Below are 24,671 nucleotides of genomic sequence, written 5' to 3' on the forward strand. Positions count from 1 at the left end.
AGATAGTCATCTGATTCTCCAAGGTCAAAGTGAAAGAAAAAAGTCTTTTATTTTTATTTTTATTATACTTTAAGTTCTAGGGTACATGTGCACAACATGCAAGTTTGTTACATACGTATACATGTGCCATATTGGTGTGCTGCACCGATTAACTTGTCATTTACATTAGGTATATCTCTTAATACTTTCCCTTCCCCCTCCCCCCACCCCACGACAGGCCCCGGTGTGTGATGTTCCCCTTCCTGTGTCCAGGTGATCTCATTGTTCAATTCCCATCTGTGAGTGAGAACATGCGGTGTTCGGTTTTTTGTCCTTGAGATAGTTTGCTGAAAAATGATGGTTTCCAGCTTCATCTATGTCCCTACAAAGGACACAAACTCATCCTTTTTTATGTCTGCATAGTATCTCCTGGTGTATATATGCCACATTTGCTTATCCAGTCTATCATTGATGGACATTTGGGTTGGTTCCAAGTATTTGCTACTGTGAATAGTGCTGCAGTAAACATACATGTACATGTGTCTTTATAGCAGCATGGTTTATAATCCTTTGGGTATATACCCAGTAATGGAATGGCTGGGCCAAATGGTATTTCTACTTCTAGATCCTTGAGGAATCGCCACACTGTCTTCCACAATAGTTTAACTAGTTTACAGTCCCACCAACAGTGTAAAAGTGTTCCTATTTCTCCACATCCTCTCCAGCACTTGTTTCCTGACTTTTTAATGATTGCCATTCTAACTGGTGTGAGATGGTATCTTATTGTGGTTTTGATTTGCATTTCTCTGATGGCCAGTGATGAGCATTTTTTCATGTGTCTGTTGGCTGCATAAATGTGTTCTTTTGAGACGTGTCTGTTCATATCCTTCACCCACTTTTGATGGGGTTGTTTTTTTTCTTGTAAATTTGTTTGAGTTCTTTGTAGGTTCTGGATATTAGCCCTTTGTCAGATGAGTATATTGCAAGAATTTTCTCTCATTCTGTAGGTTGCCTGTTCACTCCAATGGTAGTTTCTTTTGCTGTGCAGAAGCTCTTTAGTTTAATTAGATCCCATTTGTCAATTTTGCCTTTTGTTGCCATTGCTTTTGGTGTTTTAGACATGAAGTCCTTGCCCATGCCTATGTCCTGAATGGTATTGCCTAGGTTTTCTTCTAGGGTTTTTATGGCTTTAGGTCTAATATTTAAGTCTTTAATCCATCTTGAATTCATTTTTGTGTAAGGTGTAGGAAAGGGATCCAGTTTCAGCTTTCTATATATGGCTAGCCAGTTTTCCCAGTACCACTTATTAAACAGGAATCCTTTCCCCATTTCTTGTTTTTGTCAAAGATCAGATGGTTGTAGATGTGCGGTATTATTTCTGAGGGCTCTGTTCTGTTCCATTGGTCTATATCTCTGTTTTGGTACCAGTACCATGCTGTGTTGGTTACTGTAGCCTTGTAGCATAGGTTGAAGTCAGGTCACGTGATGCCTCCAGCTTTGTTCTTTTGGCTTAGGATTGACTTGGCAATGTGGGCTCTTTTTGGGTTCCATATGAACTTTAAAGTAGTTTTTTCCAATTCTGTGAAGAAAGTCATTGGTAGCTTGATGGGGATGGCATTGAATCTATAAATTACCTTGGGCAGTATGGCCATTTTCATGATATTGATTCCTCCTATCCATAAGCATGGAATGTTCTTCCATTTGTTTGTGTCCTCTTTTATTTCATTGAGCAGTGGTTTGTAGTTCTCCTTGAAGAGGTCCTTCACATCCCTTGTAAGTTGGATTCCTAGGTATTTTATTCTCTTTGAAGCAGTTGTGAATGGGAGTTCACTCATGATTTGATTCTCTGTTTGTCTGTTATTGGTGTATAAGCATGCTTGTGATTTTTGCACATTGATTTTGTATCCTGAGACTTTGCTGAAGTTGCTTATTAGCTTAAGGAGATTTGGGGCTGAGACAACAGGATTTTCTAAATATACAATAATGTCATCTGCAAACAGGGACAATTTGACTTCCTCTTTTCCTATTTGAATACCCTTTATTTCTTTCTCCTGCCTGATTGCCCTGACCAGAACTTCCAACACTATGTTGAATAGGAGTGGTGAGAGAGGGCATCCCTGTCTTGTGCCAGTTTTCAAAGGGAATGCTTCCAGTTTTAGCCCATTCAGTATGATATTGGCTGTGGGTTTGTCATAAATAGGTCTTATTATTTTGAGATATGTCCCATCAATACCTAATTTATTGAGAGTTTTTAGCATGAAGGGCTGTTGAATTTTGTCAAAGACCTTTTCTGCATCTATTGAGATAATCATGTAGTTTTTGTCTTTGGTTCTGTTTATATGCTGGATTACGTTTGTTGATTTGTGTATGTTGAACCAGGCTTGCATCCCAGGGATCAAGCCCACTTGATCATGTTGGATTAGCTTTTTGATGTGCTGCTGGATTCAGTTTGCCAGTATTTTATTAAGGATTTTTGCATTGATGTTCATCACAGATATTGGTCTAAAATTCTTTTTTTGTGTGTGTGTCTCTGCCAGGCTTTGGTATCAGGATGATGCTGGCCTCATAAAATGAGTTAGGGAGGATTCCCTCTTTTTCTATTGATTGGAATAATTTCAGAGGAATGGTACCAGCTCCTCCTTGTACCTCAGGTAGAATTCGCCTGTGAATCCATCTGGTGCTGGACTTTTTTTGGTTGGTATGCTATTAATTATTGCCTCAATTTCAGAGCCTGTTACTGGTCTATTCAGGGATTCAACTTCTTCCTGGGTTAGTCTTGAGAAGGTGTATGTGTCCAGGAATTTATCCATTTGTTCTAGGTTTTCTAGTTTATTTGCGTAGAGGTGTTTATAGTATTCTGTGATGGTAGTTTGTATTTCTGTGGGATTGGTGGTGATATCTCCTTTATCATTTTTTATTGCATCGATTTGATTCTTCTCTCTTTTCTTCCTTATTTGTCTTGCTAGCAGTCTATCAATTTTGTTGATCTTTTCAAAAAACCAACTCCTGGATTCATTGATGTTTTCAAGGTTTTTTTGTGTCTCTATCTCCTTCAGTTCTGCTCTGATCTTAGTTATTTCTTGCCTTCTGCTAGTTTTTGAAAGTATTTGCTCTTGCTTCTCTAGCTCTTTTAATTGTGATGTCAGGGTGTCAATTTTAGATCTTTCCTGCTTTCTCTTGTGGGCATTTAGTGCTATAAATTTCCCTCTACCACTGCTTTAAATGTGTCCCAGAGATTCTGGTATGTTGTGTCTTTGTTCTCATTGGTTTCAAAGAATGTCTGTATTTCTGCCTTCATTTTGTTATGTACCCAGTAGTCATTCAGGAGCAGGTTGTTCAGTTTCCATGTAGTTGAGCGGTTTGGAGTGAGTTTCTTAATCCTGAGTTCTAGTTTGATTGCACTGTGGTCTGAGAGACAGTTTGTTATAATTTCTGTTCTTTTACATTTGCTGAGGAGTGCTTTACTTCCAACTATGTGGTCAATTTTGGAATAAGTGTGACGTGGTGCTGAGAAGAATGTCTATTCTGTTGATTTGGGGTAGAGAGTTCTGTAGATGTCTATTAGGTCTGCTTGGTGCAGAACTAAGTTCAATACCTGGATATCCTTGTTAACTTTCTGTCTCGGTGATCTGTCTAATGTTGACAGTGGGGTGTTAACATCTCCCATTATTATTGTGTGGGAGTCTAAGTCTCTTTGTAGGTCTCTAAGGACTTGCTTTATGAATCTGGGTGCTCCTGTATTAGGTGCATATATATTTAGGATCATTAGCTCTTCTTGTTTAATTGATCCCTTTACCATTATGTAATGGCCTTCTTTGTCTCTTTTGATCTTTGATGGTTTAAAGTCTGTTTTATCAGAAACTAGGATTGCAACTCCTGCTTTTTTTTGGTGTCCACTTGCTTGGTAGATCTTCCTCCATCCCTTTATTTTGAGCCTATGTGTGTCTCTGCACGTGAGATGGGTCTCCTGAATACAGCACACTGATGGGTCTTGACTCTTTATCCAATTTGCCAGCCTGTGTCTCTTAATTGGAGCATTTAGCCCATTTACATTTAAGGTTAATATTGTTATGTGTGAATTTGATCCTGATATTACGATGTTAGCTGGTTAGTTTGCTCATTAGTTGATGCAGTTTCTTCCTAGCATTGATGATCTTTACAATTTGGCATGTTTTTGCAATGGCTGGTACCCGTTGTTCCTTTCCACATTCAGTGCTTCCTTCAGGAGCTCTTGTATGGCAGGCCTGGTGGTGACAAAATCTCTCAGCATTTGCTTGTCTATAAAGGATTTTATTTCTCCTTCACTTATGATGCTTAGTTTGGCAGGATATGAAATTCTGGGTTGAAAATTCTTTTCTTTAAGAATGTTGAATATTGGCCCCCATTCTCTTCTGGCTTGTAGAGTTTCTATCAAGAGATCCATTGTTAGTCTGATGGGCTTCCCTTATGGGTAATCCGACCTTTCTCTCTGGCTGCCCTTAACATTTTTTCCTTCATTTCAACTTTGGTGAATCTGACAATTATGTGTCTTGGAGTTGTTCTTCTCGAGGAGTATCTTTGTGGAGTTCTCTGTATTTCATGAATTTGAATGTGGCCTGCTTTGCTAGGTTGGGGAAGTTCTCCTGGATAATATCCTGCAGAGTGTTTTCCAACTTGTTTCCATTCCCCCCGTCACTTTCAGGTACACCAATCAGACATAGATTTGGTCTTTTCACATAGTCCCATATTTCTTGGAGGCTTTGTTCATTTCTTTTTACTCTTTTTTCTCTAAACTTCTCTTCTCGCTTCATTTCATTCGTTTGATCTTCAATCACTGATAACCTTTCTTCCAGTTGATCGAATCAGCTACTGAAGTTTGTGCTTTTGTCACATAGTTCTCGTGCCATGGTTTTCAGCTCCATCAGGTCATTGAAGGACTTCTCTACACTGGTTATTCTAGTTAGCCATTCGTCTAATCTTTTTTCAAAGTGTTTAGCTTCTTTGTGACGGGTTTGAACTTCCTCCTTTAGCTCGGAGAAGTTTGATCATCTGAAGCCTTCTTCTTTCAATTCATCAAAGTTATTCTCCATCCAGCTTTGTTCCGTTGCTGGTGGGGAGCTGCATTCCTTTGGAGAGGGAGAGGCGCTCTGACTTTTAGAATTTTCAGCTTTTCTGCTCTGTTTTTTCTCCATCTTTGTGGTTTTATCTACCTTTGGTCTTTGATGATGGTGATGTACAGATGGGGTTTTGGTGTGGATGTCCTTTCTGTTTGTTAGTTTTCCTCCTAACAGTCAGGACTCTCAGCTGCAGGTCTGTTGGAGTTTGCTGGAGGTCCACTCCATACCCTGTTTGCCTGGGTATTAGCAGTGGAGGCTGCAGAACAGCGAATATTGCTAAATGGCAAATGTTGCTGCCTGATCATTCCTCTGGAAGCTTCGTCTCAGAGGGGTACCTGGCCATGTGAGGTGTCAGTCTCCCCCTACTGGGGAGTGCCTCCCAGTTAGGCTACTTGGGGGTTAGGGACCCATTTGAGGAGGAAGTCTGTCTGTTCTCAGATCTAAAACTCTGTGCTGGGAGAACCACTACTCTCTTCAAAGCTGTCAGACAGGGACATTTAAGTCTGCAGAGGTTTCTGCTGCCTTTCATTAGGCTATCCCCTGCCCCCAGAGATGGAGTCTACAGAGTTAGGCAGGCCTCCTTGAGCTGCGTTGGGCTCCACCCAGTTCGAGCTTCCTGGCCGCTTTGTTTACCTACTCAAGCCTCAGCAATGGCGGGTGCCCCTCCCCCAGCCTTGCTGCCACCTTGAAGTTCGATCTCAGATTGTTGTGCTAGCAATGAGCAAGGCTCCGTGGGGATGGGACCCTCTGAGCCAGGCATGGGATATAATCTCCCGGTGTGCCATTTGCTAAGACCATTGGAAAAGTACAGTATTAGAGTGGGAGTGACCCCATTTTCCAGCTGCCCTCTGTCACAGTTTTTCTTGGCTAGGAAAGGGAATTCCCTGACCCTTATGCTTCCTGGGTGAGGCAATGCCTCACCCTGCTTTGGCTCACTCTTGGTGGGCTGCACTCACTGTCCACCCACTGTCCAACAAGCCCCAGTGAGATGAATCTTGTACCTCAGTTGGAAATGCAGAAATCACCCATCTTCTGCATTGCTCACGCTGGGAGCTGTAGACTGGAGCTGTTCCTATTTGGCCATCTTGGAACCAAAAAAAGTCTTAAAGGTAATCAAAGGGTCAGATCACCGACAAAGGGAGCCCCATCAGGCTAAGAGTGGACTTCTCAGCACAAGGTTTACAAGCCAGAAGAGATTGGGAGCCTATTCTCAGCATCCTTAAAGAAAATAAATTCCAATAAAAAATTTCATATTCTGCCAAACTAAGCTTCATAAGCAAAGGAGAAATAAAACACTTTTCAGATAAGCAAATGCTAAGGGAATTCATTGCCACTAGACGAGCCTTGCAAGAGGTCCTTAAGGGAGTTCTAAACATGGAAATGAAAGAACAATACCTGCCACCACAAAAACACACATAAGTTCATAGCTCAGAGACCCTATAAAGCAACTACACAATCAAGTCTACAAAACAACCAGCTGACAACATTATGACCAGTCAAAACCTCATATATCAATATTAACCTTGAATGTAAATGGTCTAAATGCCCCACTTAAAAAGCACAGTGTGGCAAGTTGGATTAAGAAACAAGATCCCACCATCTGCTGTCTTCAAGAGACCATCTCACACATAATAACACCCAGAGGCTCAAAGTAAAAGGATGAAGAAAGATCTACAGAGGTCACTATTCTTATATCAAATGTTAAACCAACAACAGTAAACAGACAAAGAAGGGTATTACATAATGATAGAGAGTTCAATTCAACAAGAAAACTATCATAAATATATACACACCCAACATTGGAGCACCCAGATTCATAAAACAAGTACTTCTAGACCCATGGAAAGACTTAGACAGCCACACAATAATAGTAGGGGACTTCAACACCCCACTGACAGAGTTAGATCATTGAGGCAGAAAACTGACAAAGAAATTCTGGACTTAAACTCAACACTTGATCAATTGGCTCTAATAGACATCTACAGAATACTCCACCCAACAACTACAGATATACATTCTTCTCATCTGCACGTGCGATATACTCTATGATTGACCACATGTTTAGCTATAAAGCAAGTCTCAATAAATTAAAAAAATTTGAAATTATACCAATCATACTCTTGGAACACAGTGCAATAAAAATAAAATCAATACCAAGAAGATCTCTCAAAGCCACACAATTACATGGAAATTAAACAACCTACTCCTGAATGACTTTTGGGCAAACAATAAAATTAAAGCAGAAATAAAAATATTACTGAAATTAATGAAAATATAGACACACATACCAAAACTTCTGGGATGCAGTGAAAACATTGTTGAGTGGAAAATTTATAGTACAAAAGGCCTACATAAAGAAGTTCTAAATACCTTATATTAACAATCTAATATTGGCCAGGCGAGGTGGCTCACACCTGTAATCCCAGCACTTTGGGAGGCTGAGGCGGGCAGATCACGAGGTCAGGAGATCGAGACCATCCTGGTGAACATGGTGAAACCCCGTCTCTACTAAAAATACAAAAAAAATTAGCTGGGCGTGGTTGCGGGCGCCTGTAGTCCCAGCTACTCGGGAGGCTGAAGCCGGAGAATGGCGTGAACCCGGGAGGCGGAGCTTGCAGTGAGCCGAGATCGCGCCACTGCGCTCCAGCCTGGGCGACAGAGCAAGACTCCGTCTCAAAAACAAAAAAACAAAAAAAGAAACAAACAAACAAAAATCTAATATCACATCTTAGAGGAAATAGAAAAATAAGAACACACTAACCCAGGAGAAAAGAAATAACTAAAATTAGAGCAGAACTAGGAAGAAATTGAAACCCTGAACAGCCCACTAACAAGTTCTGAAATTGAATTAATAAAAAACCTAGTATCCAGAAAAAGCCCTGGACCAGATAGATTCACAGCCAAATGCTACCAGAAGTACAAAGAGCTGGTACCAATGCTACTGAAACTATTCCAAAATATCAAGGAGTAAGAAATCCTCCCTAACTCATTTTAAGAAGCCAACATCATCCTGATACCAAAACCCAGTTGAGACGTGTGAAAAAAGTAAAACTACAGACCAATATCTCTGAAGAACATAGATGCAAAAAATCCTCAACAGAATACTAGCAAACCAAATCCAGCAGCACATCAAAAAGCTAATTCACTGCAACCAAGTAGGCTTTATTCCTGGGATGGAAGGTTGGTTCAACATATGCAAATCAATAAAAATGATTTACCATATAAACAGAGTTAAAAACAAAAACCATATGATCATCTCAATAGACACAGAAAAAGCTTTTGATAAGATCCAACATCCTTTCATGATAAAAACTCCCAACTGGCTGGGCATTATAGGAATGTAACCTCAAAATAATAAGAGCCATCTATGACAAATCCACATCCAACATCATATTGAATGGGCAAAACCTGGAAGCACTCCCTTGGAGAACTGGAACAAGACAAGGATGCTCACCCTCACCACTCCTATTTCAGATAGTACTAGAAGTCCTAGCCAAAGCACCCAGGCAAGAGAAATAAATAAAAGGCATTTAAATAGGAAAACAAGAAGTCAAACTATCTCTCTTCACTGACGATATGACTCTATACCTAGAAAACCCTGAAGACTCCACCAAAAGGCTCCTTAAGCTGATAAATGATTTCAGTAAAGTTTCAGGATACAAAACCAATGTACAAAAATCAGTAGCATTTCTGTATACAATAATGTTCAAGCTGAGAGCCAAATCAGAACCCAGTCCCATTTACAGTAGCCACAAGAAGAAGAAAATGCTTAGGAATACATATAACTAAGGAAGGTGAACGATCTCTACAAGGAGAACTATGAAATGCTCCTGGAAGAAGTCAGAGATGACATGAACAAATGGAAAAATATCCCATGCTCATAGAGTGGAAGAATCAATATTGCTAAAATGACTATACTGCCCAAAGCAATGTACAGATTCAACACTACTTTTATCAAACTACCAATGTACTTTTTCGCAGAATTAGAAAAAACTATTCTAAAATTCATATGGAACCCCAAAATAGCCTGAAGAGCCAAAACAATTCTAAGCAAAAAGAAAAAAGCTGGAGGTATCCCATTATCAGATTTAATACTACAAGGCTACAGCAACCAAAACAATGTGGTATTAGTACAAAAACCAGACACATAGACAACGGAAAAGAACAGACAACTCAGGAATAAAGCCATACACCTGCAACTATCTGATTGTCCTCAAAGTTGACACAAATAAGCAACAGGGAAAGGATTCCCTAGTCAATAAATGGTGTTGGGGATAACTGGCTGTCCATATGCAGAAGAATGAGACTGAACCCCTCCCTATCACCATATACAAAAATTAACTCAAGATGGATTAAAGACTTACATGTAATACTTCAAACTATAAAAATCCTGGAAGAAAACCTAGGAAATACCCTTCTCAACATTGGTCTTGGCAAAGAATTTGTGCCTAAGTCCTCAAAAGCAATTGCAACAAAAACAAAAATTGATGAGTGGGATCTAATTAAACTAAAGAGCTTTGCACAGCAAAAGAACTTATCAGTGGAGTAAACAGAAAACCTATAGAAAGAGAGAAAATATTTGCAAACTATGCATCCAACAAAGGTCTAATATCCAGAATCTATAAGGGACTTAAGCAATCGAACAAGCTAAAAACAACCACGTTAAAAAGTGGGCAAAGGACACGAACAGACACTTCTCAAAAGAAAACATACAAGCAGCCAACAAACATATTAAAAAATACTCATCATCACTAATCATCAGAGAAATGCAAATCAAAACTACAATGAGATACCATCTTACACCAGTCAGAATGGCTTTTGTTAAAAAGCCAAGAAATAATAGATATTGGTGGGCTGCAGAGAAAAGGGAATGCTTATACATTGTTGGTGGGAATGTAAATTAGTTCAGCCAATGTGGAGAGCAGTTTGGAGATTTCTTAAAGAACTAATGAACAACCATTTGACCCAGCAATCCCCTTGCTGACTATATATACCCATTGCTAGGTATATACCAAAAGGAAAATAAATCCTTCTACCATAAAGACACATGCACCAGTATGTTCATTGCAGCACTATTCACAATAGCAAAGACATGGAACGAACTGAGGTGCCTATCAGTGGTGGATTGGATAAAGAAAATGTGGTACATATACACCATGGAATACTATGCAGCTGTGAAAAAGAACAAAATTATGTCCTTTGCAGCAACATGAATGCAGCTGGAGGCCATTATCCTAAGTGAACTAATGCAGAGACAGAACACCAAATATTGCATGTTCTCACTTATAAGTGGGAACTAAGCATGGGGTACTCATGGATGAAAAGATGGAAACAACAGACACTGGGGAATACAAGAAGGGGGAGGGAGGGAGGCAAAGCCTGAAAAGCCACCTATTTGGTACTATGCTCACTTCCTGGGTGATGGGTTCAGTTGTACTCCGAATCCCTTCATAATGTAATATGCCTTTGTAACAAACCTGCACATGTACACCTGGAATCTAAAATAAAAGTTTAAAAAAAGAGCAATGTCTCAGTGACCTGTGGGATAATTTGAAGTAGTGTGACATAAAGTTTCACAAGGAGAGGCTGGGGCAAGGGCAAACAAGAATATTTATTTAACAATTGCTTCAAATCCCCAAATTTGATGAAATATATAAGCTCTATGACTCTCAATCAGGATAACAAAGAAAACTCCATAAGAACACACTATAACCGCATTTTCCAGAACAAATGATAAAGAGAAAATCTTAAAAGTAACCAAAGGAAAATGACACATTATGTATAGAGGAACAAAGATAAAAAAATGAATACAGACTTGTCATCTGAAACTATGCAAGGAGACAATGAAGCATAATACAGTACTAAATGAAAGACGAAAAAATAACTGTTGGCTAGATTTCTATATCTATAAATGAAGATTTTGAGCTAAAAAAATTTGTATATTTTTGCTTCCTAAATATGGCAACCTTGCATGAGGGCTCCCTCCCAACACCTTAATTCCTAGTTAGTTATTAAGTAGCTCAGAGCCACTCACCTGTGGACGGCAGCACCACACACACTGGAGTAGGATGCATACACGTCAGTGCCATAAACATGGAATTTGGGGTCTTGGCATCCTGCTGGACATTTCACAATGAACTCAGGATTGATGATCTTTCCGGCTTTGACATCGCAGTTGATCTGAGGCACAGCTGGGAATACAAAATGAGGTCAAAATTACACCTTGTGCTATTAGTTTATCTATGGGGTGACTCTGTTAGGTCTTAACTATTGACTTACTTAATCTCTAAAAGCCAGAGCCTGGGCTGACTCTACATCCCCTCCCTGTAGTGAAAGCAAAGATGTAATTAGGACATTTCCCAGACCAAAAGAACCACAATGACAATTCATTGCCTTTAACCTGCTGAGAACAAAAGCAAAAGGCTGATTCCTGTGCTTATTGAAATAATCAATTAACAAAGCAGAGATCTCTGAGAAAAGACTACCCACCTCCAGTGGCCAGAAATGTTATCTTGAGTCAAGGCAGGAGAGTACTGGTTTTTCAGATGCTCTGTAGCTAACCCAGAAAAAACTCTCATCCAACCTTACAGAAGGAAGGAAAAGTATTCCAGGAAGGGCATACAGCGGGAGCATCAGAGTTAGGAATGACCTGGACAAAGTTGGCTTTCTGGGTGGGAGCTCCATTATGGGGCCTGGTGGGTGGATGGTAGATTGGTAGGAATGACCCAAATTAAGAAGGCTTGCATGCTCGTGTTCTGTGTAGGATGTGGGAGGCAATGAAAGACTTTTGGACCGGGAAGATACGTCAAAAACATGATATTTTGTCTTGATCCTAGAGGTTCCTCTAGGCTTAGATCTGAAGTCATAATGGGAGAGATCTTTTCTTATCTGCCTGGTGGAAAGCTGGGAACTCCCCAGCTGAGCATCCAGGGGAAGCTCATTCATTCTTTCCTCCCTCTGTTTTGGCTTTGCTATTGCTACTGCCAGCCTTGCGCTATCCAGTAGGCAAGTCTCCTGAAGCTGAAAGGTTTTCTGGGGATGAGGTGGAGTAGATGCTCTATTGACTGTATCCAAGAAGGGGTAGGACTGCATATTCCCTGCAAAGATTTTTCCTCAATAACTCCTGAAGGAAAAGGTCCCCTAGAGGACACTTTACTGGTGCCTTTTGATCTGGGAATGTATTCAGTTCTGGCCCCCATTCTTCAGAAGAGACTTTAAAACTTGAGCACAGTACAAAGAGGCAGCATGCTTGGGAATGGTCTGGAAACTACCAAATGAAAGGGATGGTTTGTAGAAATGGTCATTTGGACATGAGGAAGCAAGAATTGGAGGCAACTGATAGTTATCTTCACAAGTAGGATTGTTGTGTGCTGTGATGCCAGAGGGTGAGCTAGAACTTAAAGAACCGAGTTTCTATAGAGGCAAATTTTGCCAAGAAGAACTTTCTAGGAACTGAAATTGTCCATGAAGGAATGAGCTGCCTCAGGAAGCAGTGAGTGGGGTGTTGGTAGAAGTATGCAAGTGGAGACTGAATAGTTATAGAGAGGATTTCTACATTGGGTGAGAAGTAGAATAAAACCCCTCCCAATCCTAAGAGTCTGTAATCCATAGACTCTTGGATCCAGGAGCTCTGCCAGGCCACCCACCCTCTAACTGGGTTCCTGAGATGGTCTCAGAGTTGCTAATGGCTTCCAGCTGTATCCAAAAAGCGTATTCTTTCTTAACCCTTGTGTACCTGAATGAGGAGAACCGTATTTCATCCAGGATGGAGAGAGAACTGAAGTTTTCTGCTCTTTTCTTAAATACCCATCCCAGACAATCTTTGCTACTCGGGGCTGGGCCAACAGGGAACTTCTCCTGGGAACCAAGGGGTTGAGTTTGATCACAGGCTTAAGCAATTTGTGGTTTACATTAAGAAGTAGAGCACTGTGCTTAAAACAGTTTTGTGGTTTCATTCTCCCCATCAAAGGTTGCCTCCTCACCGGCTATTTTCTTCTTACCTTTCATTCTTTTAAACTCTGATACTCAAGGCTGCATTTACTATTTTGAGTCTCAGAGTATTTTTTAAAGGCAAATTTTGGGATGAAGACGCCAGTGTGGTCTGTTTTCAAATTAGTGAATTGTTTGATTCCTGGATGTAACTGTGTGTTCAACTCTCCTCTTTTCCCCAGATCACTTCCTCACTCCCAAATGTATCTCCTCCCTTAGAGGTAAAGAAAATGAAAGATTTCTTCTTTGTTCTTAGTTCTTTGAAATAGGAGGTGACAAGCTGTGTGCGTTGAGATTAAATTTTGATGTGACTCTGGCACTCTCAGAGTTTGAATCTCCTGTCAGACCAACTAAATATTTTGGGGTTGCGTAAACAAGTCTCTATCTGGAAGCTTATTTCATGAGTATTAGACAATGATCAAACCTGTTAAAAGACTTCAGGGTGCACATGTTACTTGCAGTAGGATTTTCCATGAAATAATTGATTTAAAAGACAAGGGAAAATGTCACATTTTACTTCCCGCTAATCGATTTTCCCTCCTTTCTTTAAGGGGGCATTTGTTTTTTGTTTGCTTGTTTAGTTTGTCTTTTTGTTTTCCCCTCTACAAAGCTCAGGGAAGTACCTTAAATAAGATGTGCTTTATCTGCACCTAACCAGATTAGCAAAACTGGTGAATTCACTCACTAATTTGTCCCACAGGGGGAAAAAATGAAATCAGGCACATGCGTTTGTGCACTTTGAAAAAACAAGGAGCAATGGCAAAGTGTGGCTAAAGGTAAAAAATTTGTTAAATTTGTACAGAAAATTAAGCTGGAGAGAGTGAACTAGTTAAATTTTGCAGAGTGATTGCCAAAATTATTAAAAAGTGTAATGTCTATGTTCAGCCAGGAAAAAGCAGGCATTTGCATCTTTCTGGCAGCTCTTCTTTAAGTATATGGAAACTATGATTTGTTTCTTTACAATATTTTCCCAGTTATTTGTGAGGTAGTCTGTTTTCTTGTAACAGTCAAAGAATCTTCCACCTCTCCACTGAAGGCCTGAATGAAACGAATCTTGGCCTTTCCTCTGAACGTCTTTGAACTATTCAGCGCTTGCCGCTTAGGTTTTCCTTTCTTCCTCTTTCTTTGGTTGTTAAGGTTTATTCATATCTCCCTTCCCCCTTCTCTGAGTTTGATCCTAGAAGTGCAGAAAATCAGATTTCCTTAAGAAGACACGTTTAAATTAAGGCAGCTCGGGAAGTATCATTCTTAGGTCTAAAGGGAGCAGGAAGACATTTGGCCAGAACAGTCAGAGGGGAATGCTGTGTCCCCACAGCTAACCTCAGGTGAAAAATTATTTGTAAATTCTAAAAAGAACTTATTCTAGAACACTTGAAGAAAGAAAGACAAAAGCCTCTTCTATTCCTTCCTGATTGGACAGTTGCTGGCGTCCATGAAGGAAAGTCTACACCAAAGTCACAGAGAGCTGTGGGGAGCCCAGACCTCTTCAGTGGAACCTTTGCACAGAAACCTGTTGCTTGGCCACCTGCTCTGCTTCTCCCTCTGTGCCCCCACCCACTGTCTCATCTGATTACTTAAGATAATCTTGCCTTCTCATAGACACTCTCACTTTCTTATCAGAAATCACATTAGAGCATCTCAGTATCTGCCAAGGGTTCCTTCCCTAAGGCCCTTGGAACTAGGCACAGGGAAAAGAGAACCACTTGCAAACCAGATCGAATTGTAGGATTACCTTTAGGTCACCAAGGTTTATGTGTCTGCTGTAGTGATCTCACAGGAGTTCCTGGGCAAAAGGTCTTATCTCAGAACAAAAAACTGGTACTACCTGAGTTAATTTTTAGTACAAAATTAGAACCTGAGAGGAATAACTGCAAATATTTCTGCTGTTGGTTGGGTCTCCTGCCTAAGCTAATAACAGTGATTATTAGATGATGTCACGTACAATAAGCCAACTATGTAGTAGGCCAAATCAAACTGTAGATTCCTTATTTTGCCACTCATCTTTTCAGTGATCTCAGGCAAGCCACATTGCTTCTGGAAAACAAGTTTCCTTATCAACAAGCAATCATCGTAAGCTTGCCTCATGCCTGTTAATAAGGAAAAATTATTATTTTTATTTTTTTAATGAAGAAGAAGAATTATAACATAAAAAAGCACTTATGCATGAAAACTTTTAATATTAAACTTAATTTTATTGGACTGTGATATTCAACTAGAGTGAAATTCTGTTTTTAAGAGAATTATGCAAAAAGTCCTTAGGTTAATTAAATAAAAATATCATTAATCTGAAGGTGAACGCACTGTTCTCCTTGATCCTGACATTTAGGTCATTTTAATTCTTCCTTTGTAGCACCTTCTTTCGCAAAGCATTCTTATCTATTTTTCTTTAACAGTCTTTGATCACATTGAATCTTTGCTCAAAAACCACACTAGGTTTTTGCTGCCATTAGGAAAAATTCCAAAATCCTTAAGGCCTTTCCACAGTTTCTTCCACGGAACGTCTGGGCTTGCCAATACTTGCAATAAAGTCTCTACTTTCTGAATGCATATTGTCTTGTACACTTAGCTTGAATCATTTCTCACATCTGAAACCATTTTTCCTTTCATCTGTTTGAATGTTACTATCTTTTAGGTCCCGGTTCAGTTAACATCTTCATTCATCTATTAGAATATAAAATTCATGAGGGCAAGGACTTTTGTCTGTTTTGTTCACTGCTGTTCAAGAGAATGTCTGCTGAATGAATAAATGGATGGATTGAGTGATTGGATGACAGAGGGTAACTGGCCTGTGGCAACACAGTTTTGGGGCAGCTGCAGAAGTTTGTGTCTTTAAAAATACATATTTTAGTTTATGAAGGACCCTAATGCAGGTTCTTTCACTTGGTCCTTACAAAACCCTAAAAGGCGTTAGTCCTCATTTTTCAGAGAGGCAAGTTAATTTGTTAAATTAACAATTGAACAGTTGTTCAGATATCAAGCGGCAGAACTAAGACCTGAACTCAGGCCTGTGAACCCAAAGCCTTGCCAGTTCCACCTGGTTGCCACTTGCATGACTGAAGGGAAGAAGTAAAACTGCAGCTTCTCTAGTCTAATCTTACAGGCTTTTCTGAACTTGAAGATTGCTGACAACCTCTAGTGGGTGAATGCAGTATATATCTGACAAATAGGTTTGTTTGTGTGCGTGTGTGTGTGTGTTTATGTGAATACATGCATGCATCTGTGCATTTACCCCAAATACCTGCAAAGTAATTCCTCTAGTGTCATTTTCCATTGTATTGTTTTCCCGTTATTTCTGAGAATTGCCAGGATAGAGTCTACTCAACTGAAAATTTGTAACACAGAGAGTCTCTGCCTTCTTTCTCATCCACATATCAGAAGAAGGGCTAGAAAGTTAATCTTCTTCCTTTTTCATGGTCTGAGAAAGGGCCCACATACCAATCTGTGTCTGAGAACCCACCAGTGTTAGCACCAGGTGTCTAAGAAGCAAGCAAACACTGGGGATTACTTACAAGTTGCTACACATAAAACTACCCAAGAAGCTGTGTGCATGCTATACCAAATCTTACAACCATGGAGCTGTATTTCTCTTCATCAGTGTCCAATGCACTAAGTAACTAAGTCCCAGAACAATGACCTCTTCATGCCCTAGGCAGTAGGTTCAGGAATCATCTACTCTTTCAAGGTTGATTGCAAAAATCTTTCCATGCCTTACAAGGTATTAAGATTAATTCAGTGGAGAGAACTATGTGAATTACATGTTGTACATTTCACCCCAAATTAAGTCTATTTCAACAGACTCCAATGTAAATGGAAATATTTCAGAATGTAGCTCTACTGCCTGTGGAGAATATCTTGTTTATCTCACTGATTGTTGTCTTCATCATGTAAATTTCCTGCTTAGAAAACTCTCAGGAGTCCCCGCCCTCTAGTGAATGACAAAGAAAAAAAGCTTCTCAGATTGACATTTCCTGGTGGGTCCTGATCCACCTTCCAGATGCATTTCCATGACTCCCCAACACTTAAACCCACCATACCATTCACTGCCTCCTGACCTCATCCTCTACTTGCTTCCCATGGTATCTGGGCTTAGTCCACCTAGAAAGCCCTTTCCCAACCTCTGCCTGTAAAAATTCACTTATTTTTCAGGTCTTATCTTGAACATTCTTTCATAAGACCAGCAGGAGTCCTATTGTAGACTCCACGTTTGTTATTCTCCTATAGAATTTGCCACATTTTGCTTTATTTTATAGTGGCTTTTGTGGTTATTGTTCATTTCTCCATACATCCAACAATTACCTAATGAACACTGATTGGATCTTCATGGTACTTTTGGTCTTCCTGGGAAGACAGACTGTATAAAAAAAGCTCTTAAAGTAATATGTGGTAAATAGAGACAGTCCCTGATTTACAATGATTTAACTTAAGATTTTTCAACTTTATGAAAGGTTTTTCAGGGTATTACATGCATTTGTGACCTACTATGGGCTTATCAAAGCACAACCCCATTGTAAGTCAAGGAGCATCAGTACTTGATGGAGAAAGTGCAGTGCATACAGGAGGCATCTAACCTAGTTCTGAGTGTGTGTTGAGGATAGGGTTTGGGTCCAGCAGGGCTTTTCTTTGCATACTTTTGTTTTGCCTTATACAAGATTGATGCTTTCTGAGGTCACAGACTTTGCAGGATGGGCAGCCAGTAAACACATTGCATGGAATCATCAATGGCTCCCATCTGCATAATGTAATCTCATCTAACACCACTTTGGACTAAGGCCATTGCTTCCGGGGCTCTTCTGCAGCTCCATTATGTGTGAAAAGCCATTGATGAGATTTTACAACTTAAAAGCTTTTCTCCCTCTAGCACAGATACTCTGCCAGGCAGGAATTGTTCTAGAGTCTGGTGGACATAATTTATGTGAAAATATATGATGTGTTTATTACAGTATGGACTGAAAGGCTCATAAGTTAAAGAGTAGGCCTTTTTTGAATGTGTAACCTACACATAAATGAAATTAATCCTTAAAATGTGTAAGGTATTATGACTGCCTTAGGAGAAGTGTGTTATGAACACACCTAAGCCCTTCAATCTTTATTTGTAGCCTTAAACAATCAAGAAAAATGCAGCCACATTTTGGTAATTTGTTAGAAAGTGCTTGAGTAGGTTTATGCTGACTAAACCTGCTACTGAGGTGCCTCTGGCTAAGGTTAGATCTATGACTCTAAGACTTATCGGGAAAATGAGAGCCTTGAAAATGTCACCTCTAAAAATAAAGTGATAAAACTCTCATTACTGCAGTAAGGTAAACTTTACCTTGGATTAAACAGCCCGTTAATTTATTAAGTCATTAACTTACGTTTCTTCCCATTGCATTTTTTCCATCTTACTATTCTAAGAAGGTAGACGGGCTCATGTTTTCCCACCTCTGGATCTCAAGATTGCAGGAGAGAGGGCAGTGGGTCGCAAAGACAACACTCTCTCCGGGCTTTGAAAAGTAGACTTTCCAAATTCCCCTTGTTTCAGGGCACTGCGCTTGTTTAGCCCAAAGACTGATGGAGACACAATGATCTTCTACGACTGGGAAGGGGGGAGTGGCCAAATAGGTTCCAGTAAAGGAAACATCCCTTGCCCTAGCAGCTGCTTTGAGGAGCACCACCTCAGGGCAGCACCTGGTGTGATGCACCTTGGGGTGGACATTTAGGTACAGGGCTTCCACACCTCTGCCAATATCCCATCATCCAGGAAGCAGTGGGGTTGCCCACCTTCCAAAGATAACATGGACTTGGACGCTGAGTAGCTGACCACCCCGAATCTTCTAGACTGCACAAGCCCTGTCTGCTGGAGCAGAAAGGGAGGAAGCCCTTGTAATTAAGGAATTTGAATTCCACCCCCGACCCCAGCAATTGGCAATTTGGAGTCAGACTTAATTTGATTTTGAAAATAATGTGATAAGCCAAATATGGTGGGATAAAGTTGTATCCAATACAACTGAGCACATAAAAGCAAAATATTAGCTTAGAATGAATGGGCCTATGGGTTTGTGGAGTAGAGCTGTGAGAATCCATCCAATTGCTTTTTATATCTTTGTTTTTCTTCTTCGTAAGACCCCCATGCCAGATTATTTTCTTTTTTCTTTCTTTTCTTTTCTTTCCTTTTTTTTTTGAGACAGAGTCTTGCTCTGTCACCCACGCTGGAGAGCAGTGGTGTGGTCTTGGCTCACTGCAACCTCTGCCTCCTGGATTCAAGCAATCTGCCTCAGCCTCCCAAATAGCTGGGATTACAGGTGCCTGCCACCACATCTGGCTAATTTTTGTATTTTCAGTAGAGATGGGGTTTCACCATGTTGGCCAGGATGGTCTGGAACTCACGAGCTCAGGCAATCCTCCTGCCTTCGCCTCCCAAAGTGCTAGGATTACAGGTGTGAGCCACTGCACCTGACCTGCCAGATTATTTTCAACACGCTCTTAAATATTACCTTCTTGGTCCAAAGGGTCCCCCACCAGTGGTGCTAAGTAACATCCATGAGGGGCACTGGAGGCCATGGACAGATGAAAGAAATGCAAAGAAGGAAAAAGGGGCGAGAAGACAAAGAAGTGAAAAAGAAGGGAATGTAGAGAGGAGAGAAAGAGATAACTACCAAAATCAGTGGGAACCCTATAAGTAGGCAGAATAAATGTACTGGAATGGCAGGCGTTTTCAAGCCAAGCCCAAGGAAGACAGTTATGCTCTTCTCCTTCTCCCCTTTTCCCCATACGTTTTCTACTTTACTTTCTACTTAGTCAGCCTTTGATTATGCAACACCCTCATCCATTCCCAGGCAACAGACACCTCATTCTTTAGTCCCTCCCAGCTCAAGAGGAGGCCACTGGGGAAACATAGGGTTTGAACCTCACCCAGACCTGGGTTTCAGATGCGGCTCTGCCAACTAGTGTCACTCAGGTACTAGATCCTCAAGAGTCTAGGAGAGTGCCCCCTGTCTAGGAGGGGTCAGGAAATTAATCACTGACCAACACTACCAAATTACCTTCGCCTTGTTATTTGACTTAAGACTTCTGGGTCGTGAAGACTGTGAGTCTTGAAAAAACACTGGTGAAAATTGAGGGCTTCTAAAAGAGAGGTTAGAGGGCACTAAAGGGAACCTACCTAAATGATTTCTCATTCATATCTGCAAGAAGCCCTTCTCTCTCTAGTCCACTGGTTATCACATTTTTTACAAGGCCTCAGAATCACCTGGAGAGGTGGTTAAAGCACAAATTGCTGGGCCCACCCTTGTAGTTTTTGACTCAGGATGTCTGGGCCGGGTGAGACAAAAGGTCCCGGATGATGCTGATGCTGCTGGTCCAGGAGTCACACATTGAGAACCACTGACCTAGTCTTATCTCACATTAAAGCTAAAGTGGTTTTTTTAAAGCCCTGCTTTTATCATTTCACTTTCTGTTTAAAACTCTTCAATAGCATCCTGTAAGATACATTTTGAGGTATCGACGCTAACGGTTAGATGATCAAGCTTTTTTTGTTTAGTGAAGAGGAGAGAAGCCATTGCACCTCGACCACCCTGCCCTCTTAGGATGTTTTCTTAAAGACATAAGACATAAGAAGCTAGCCTTTTGATTTTACAATGCGACGACTCTGGCCTTCTGTAAGGATCTGTAAGCCCTTACCTCCAGAACGGCAAGAGAAATTGTAATTGTCATCTTCCAACTTACTATATAAAGTTGTGTGAAATTCTGTCCAGACTTTGTACACACTTTCATACTATCTGCATATGCATGTAAATCTGTAATGCTTACTCACAAGTTGTGTTCTCTCTCTTCTCTCTTCATATCTTCAAATAGTGCTACAAAGGAGTTGTTGTTAATGTTGGCAGGGTTGTTTCATTTCCCTAACACAACCTTCCTTAACACTTTACTATTCTCTGAGGACCATGCTCCTTTTATAGGGGTGGACCCCTGCCAACCTTGCCTGATGCAATTAGATTCTCTCTCCCAGGAATTTGGGATCAGGACTGAGAGACATGATCTGGAGAGAGAGAGAGAGAGAGAGAGAAAGAGAGAGATGCGCAGAGAGAAGAGGCAGGGGTGCCGGTTCCTGAGGCTTTTCCATCTGCAGTCCAACCCGAAGGAGTTACAGCTGCATTTCCTGCCTTGGGTTCTGTGAGCTACCCCACGTCCTGCCCAAATCCCCCTTTTTGCTTAAGCAGATTGGCCTTGGAGTTCTGCTAATTGCAACCAAAATAACCCACATGAAGATACTTCCCACTGCCCTCTCGATGAAGTCCAGATCCCCTGAACATGGCAGCAAAGCTCTTCACCATCTGATGTCTGTTTGCTTTCCATCTTTTTCCTCAACACATACACCTTCTACTCTCTATTTCTGTATGTTGAACTACTTTTTAGCTTTTTCTACTCTTCAGGACTTGGGCACGACGTGTTCTTTCTGCTTATTGCACTCTTTTCTCCTCGTCTTTGCCTGGCCAATCCCCATTTGGCCTTTAGAATTAGTGTGTGTCATTTTCTCCAGGAAGCCCTCCCAGATACACAAATTCTTTTCCTAACTCTCTGAGTACCTTTAGCTTCTCTTGTCCTAGCACGTATATGGACAGTATCATTGCCTGTTGACTTGTCTTTCTTCCACCTTAGATTGTGAGCTCTGTGAGGGCATAGGTGGATTCTGGATTGCTTTTGTTTCTGGGTATCTAACACAGTGCCTGGTACTTGGCCAGCACCCAATAAATACTTATCAAATGAATGAATAATGTGCCTTCCTTGCTGTCAGTCACCTCCCCCAGCAGCAGACTGACAATGTTGAATAGAAAAAAGAGAGAAAGAAAGAAAAAGACTTTGGCCTCAAGCTATAGACTATGATTTGGAAATACTCTGGAGATCAAGAATCAGATATCTCCGTGGTTTGGGAATATCCAATTACCTTCATTGTATCTTTTTTTCCCTATTTAATAATTGTGCCAGAGTTTCTAATTAGAGAAAAGACCTCATGCATTTATTGATTCCAATGTGCTGCATCACTAGGGAGATTTTGAGAATAAGGCTGGAATTTAGCATATCAGAAATTCAATCCATTTGAGATCTCTCAAAGAGGTTTGCCCTTGGGTCATTTAGCACAGACTTTCATAGTCACTGCAAACTGTTGTCATGGTAATCATGGAACCTTTCATGATTTTTGTATATGAGTTAATGAAGACACTGGAAACAGCCCAAAGGACTTCATATTTGGGCGTGCATTTGTCTCCATATTAACCTAATCATTGTTTTGAACACACATCTGCCCCAGGGCCGGTCCTCTTGGCTCTTGGTCCTGACAGAAATAAACAAACAACTGATTCCTTTTTAGTATTTCAGACTAGGAGGCTGTGGATGGTTGCCCTTTTGGTCTCATTTCAACAGGAAATCTCACATGGAAGGTTTAAAAGAGCAGAAGAAAAAAGAGGCTGTGTGAAGCAAATCTTTCTTTTATTTGAAATGATTAATGTGGCTGATTTCAAGGTACCTAAATTTAATGCCTATAAAGAAGGTTTCAGTTGTGGAGAGCACAGAACATTGACTGTATATAAAGCCTTTTATAATGGTTCTTTATAAACACAGTTTAACTTAAGCTTCCATCAGGCCTACAAATTTGGATACAGATATCCCAGTGTGCTTACAATATTTGAGTGTGAGTTTTCCAGCTGTGTCTTCTGTGAGTTATTTCCCAATATCCATTCTTCTCTTTTTTCTTAGTAATAATACCCCTTATTACTTTTAGCAAGGGACATGGATGTTTAAAATAAAGACATGGCTGGGCGCGGTGGCTCACACCTGTAATCCCAGCACTTTGGGAGGCCAAGGAAGGTGGATCACGAGGTCAAGAGATCGAGACCATCCTGGCCAACACGGTGAAACCCCGTCTCTACTAAAAATACAAAAAATTAGCCGGGTGTGGCGGCGGATGCCTATAGTCCCAGCTACTCGGGAGGCTGAGGCAGGAGAATGGCATGAACCCAGGAGGTGGAGGTTGCAGTGAGCCAAGATCGCACCACTGCACTCCAGCCTGGTGACAGAGTGAGACTCCATCTCAAAAAAAAAAAAAAAAAAAAAAATCAAGACATTTCCTACTCTCCCTTACTGCTGGCCAATAGTACTTAAAGAGAGGGGTTATATTGAACTTTCTGGATGTAGCTTTAAAGGGAGCTGTTGAGAGTGGTAGGAGGCAGCCAAACGCCTAGGTAGATAGGGGTGGGTCCCTGGTGAAACCCCACCTCCAAGCCAAAGACAGTTCAAAGCCTGAAAGCCAAGCTACAAATTAAATCCTCAGACTGGATTGAGAACCCGTCTTCCTGTTTGGTGTGCTTTCCTCTAATGGATCCCCACCCTTCACGTGTTTTACATATACCTACCCTTTTCCTAATTGGTTTTCTACACTGTCATGCCCACCTTTGAGTGGTGTCTTTGCTGTAACCTTTTGTGCATACTCACAAAACAATCAGCACATACTCCCCATTCTGAGTCCCTAAAAATCCCCAGACGCAGCCACATTAGGGACTTTCACGCCTTTGGGTAGGAGAACCACACCTCACGTCCCCTCTCTGCTGAGAGCTCTTCCTTCACTCAGTAAAATTCTCAGCCCTCCTCACCCTTCAATGTCCAGCTTATTCTCATTCTTCTTGGGCATGGTACAAGCGCTTGGGAACTGCTGAACATGAGTTTAAGCTGTAACACAGGTGTGCTGGGGCATGCCAGCACGGCCGAGCAAGGCCCAGGTGAAGCGTCACTGGCTGGGGGTCCCTGGCTTGCAAAATGACTGAGAAGAAAAATCCTGCATCACTATTATGTGCCTTTCTTCATCCCTTCCTACTGACTGGAATGTGGACATGATGGATGGAGCTGGGGTAGCCATTTGGGGCAATGAATTGGGAGCCACATTGAAAATGGCAGAATTAGAAGCCAGAAGTCTGGGTCCCTGGAGACTGTGGAACTTCCATAAAAGCCAAGACCACGAGAGAGAAAGAAACTGCAGTATTAAATAAGCATCTATTATTCCAGATTTTCTTTTTATTTTTTTGATACAGTCTCACTCTGGCCCAGGCTGGAGTTCAGTGGTATGATCTGGGCTCACTGCAACCTCCATCTCCCAGGTTCAAGTGATTCTTATGCCTCAGCCTCCCTAATAGCTGGGATTACAGGCATGCACCATCAGGCCTGGCTAATTTTTGAATTTTTAATAGAGACACCATGTTGGTCAGGCTGGTCTCGAACTCCTGACTTCAAGTGATCTGTCCGCCTCAGCCTTTCAAAGTGCTGAGATTACAGGCGTGAGCCACCACCCTTGCCCTTATTCCAGATTTTCTGTCATCTAATCTTAACTGATACACCACTCAAAAGTGAAATTTATTTTTTCTGCTTCCATTGATTGGGTGTGAAATTGCATGGGCTTTTTTGCGAGATTTGCCTTCTGATACCAGGGTCTGTTGGAAGATGAGCAGGTTTGCTAGACCTTTGCATTAGCCAAAATAAGTTCTCTGGTATGGGGAATTGAGACAACATTTCAATGTCAGGGCTAAGCTTATTCCACTTAGCCATAAAGACATACTGTTGCCTGGTCTCTGTATGTGTATTTTG

General features: G+C 41.0%; 1 protein-coding gene across 4 annotated transcripts in view; it reads right to left on the reverse strand.

Annotated features, from left to right (window-relative positions):
• The window catches only part of VIT (vitrin), a 127,339-nt gene that overhangs the window by 68,519 nt on the left and 34,149 nt on the right, over positions 1-24,671 (reverse strand). For all 4 annotated transcript variants that reach the window (XM_028831766.2, XM_001107688.5, XM_015112102.3 and 1 more), the window contains exon 4: positions 11,110-11,266. In XM_028831766.2, coding sequence (XP_028687599.2) covers positions 11,110-11,266 — 157 coding nt within the window. The remainder of the gene's footprint in view (positions 1-11,109; positions 11,267-24,671) is intronic.

This window comes from Macaca mulatta, chromosome 13, assembly GCF_049350105.2.
Source record: "Macaca mulatta isolate MMU2019108-1 chromosome 13, T2T-MMU8v2.0, whole genome shotgun sequence".
Classification (NCBI taxonomy): Eukaryota; Metazoa; Chordata; class Mammalia; order Primates; family Cercopithecidae; genus Macaca; species Macaca mulatta.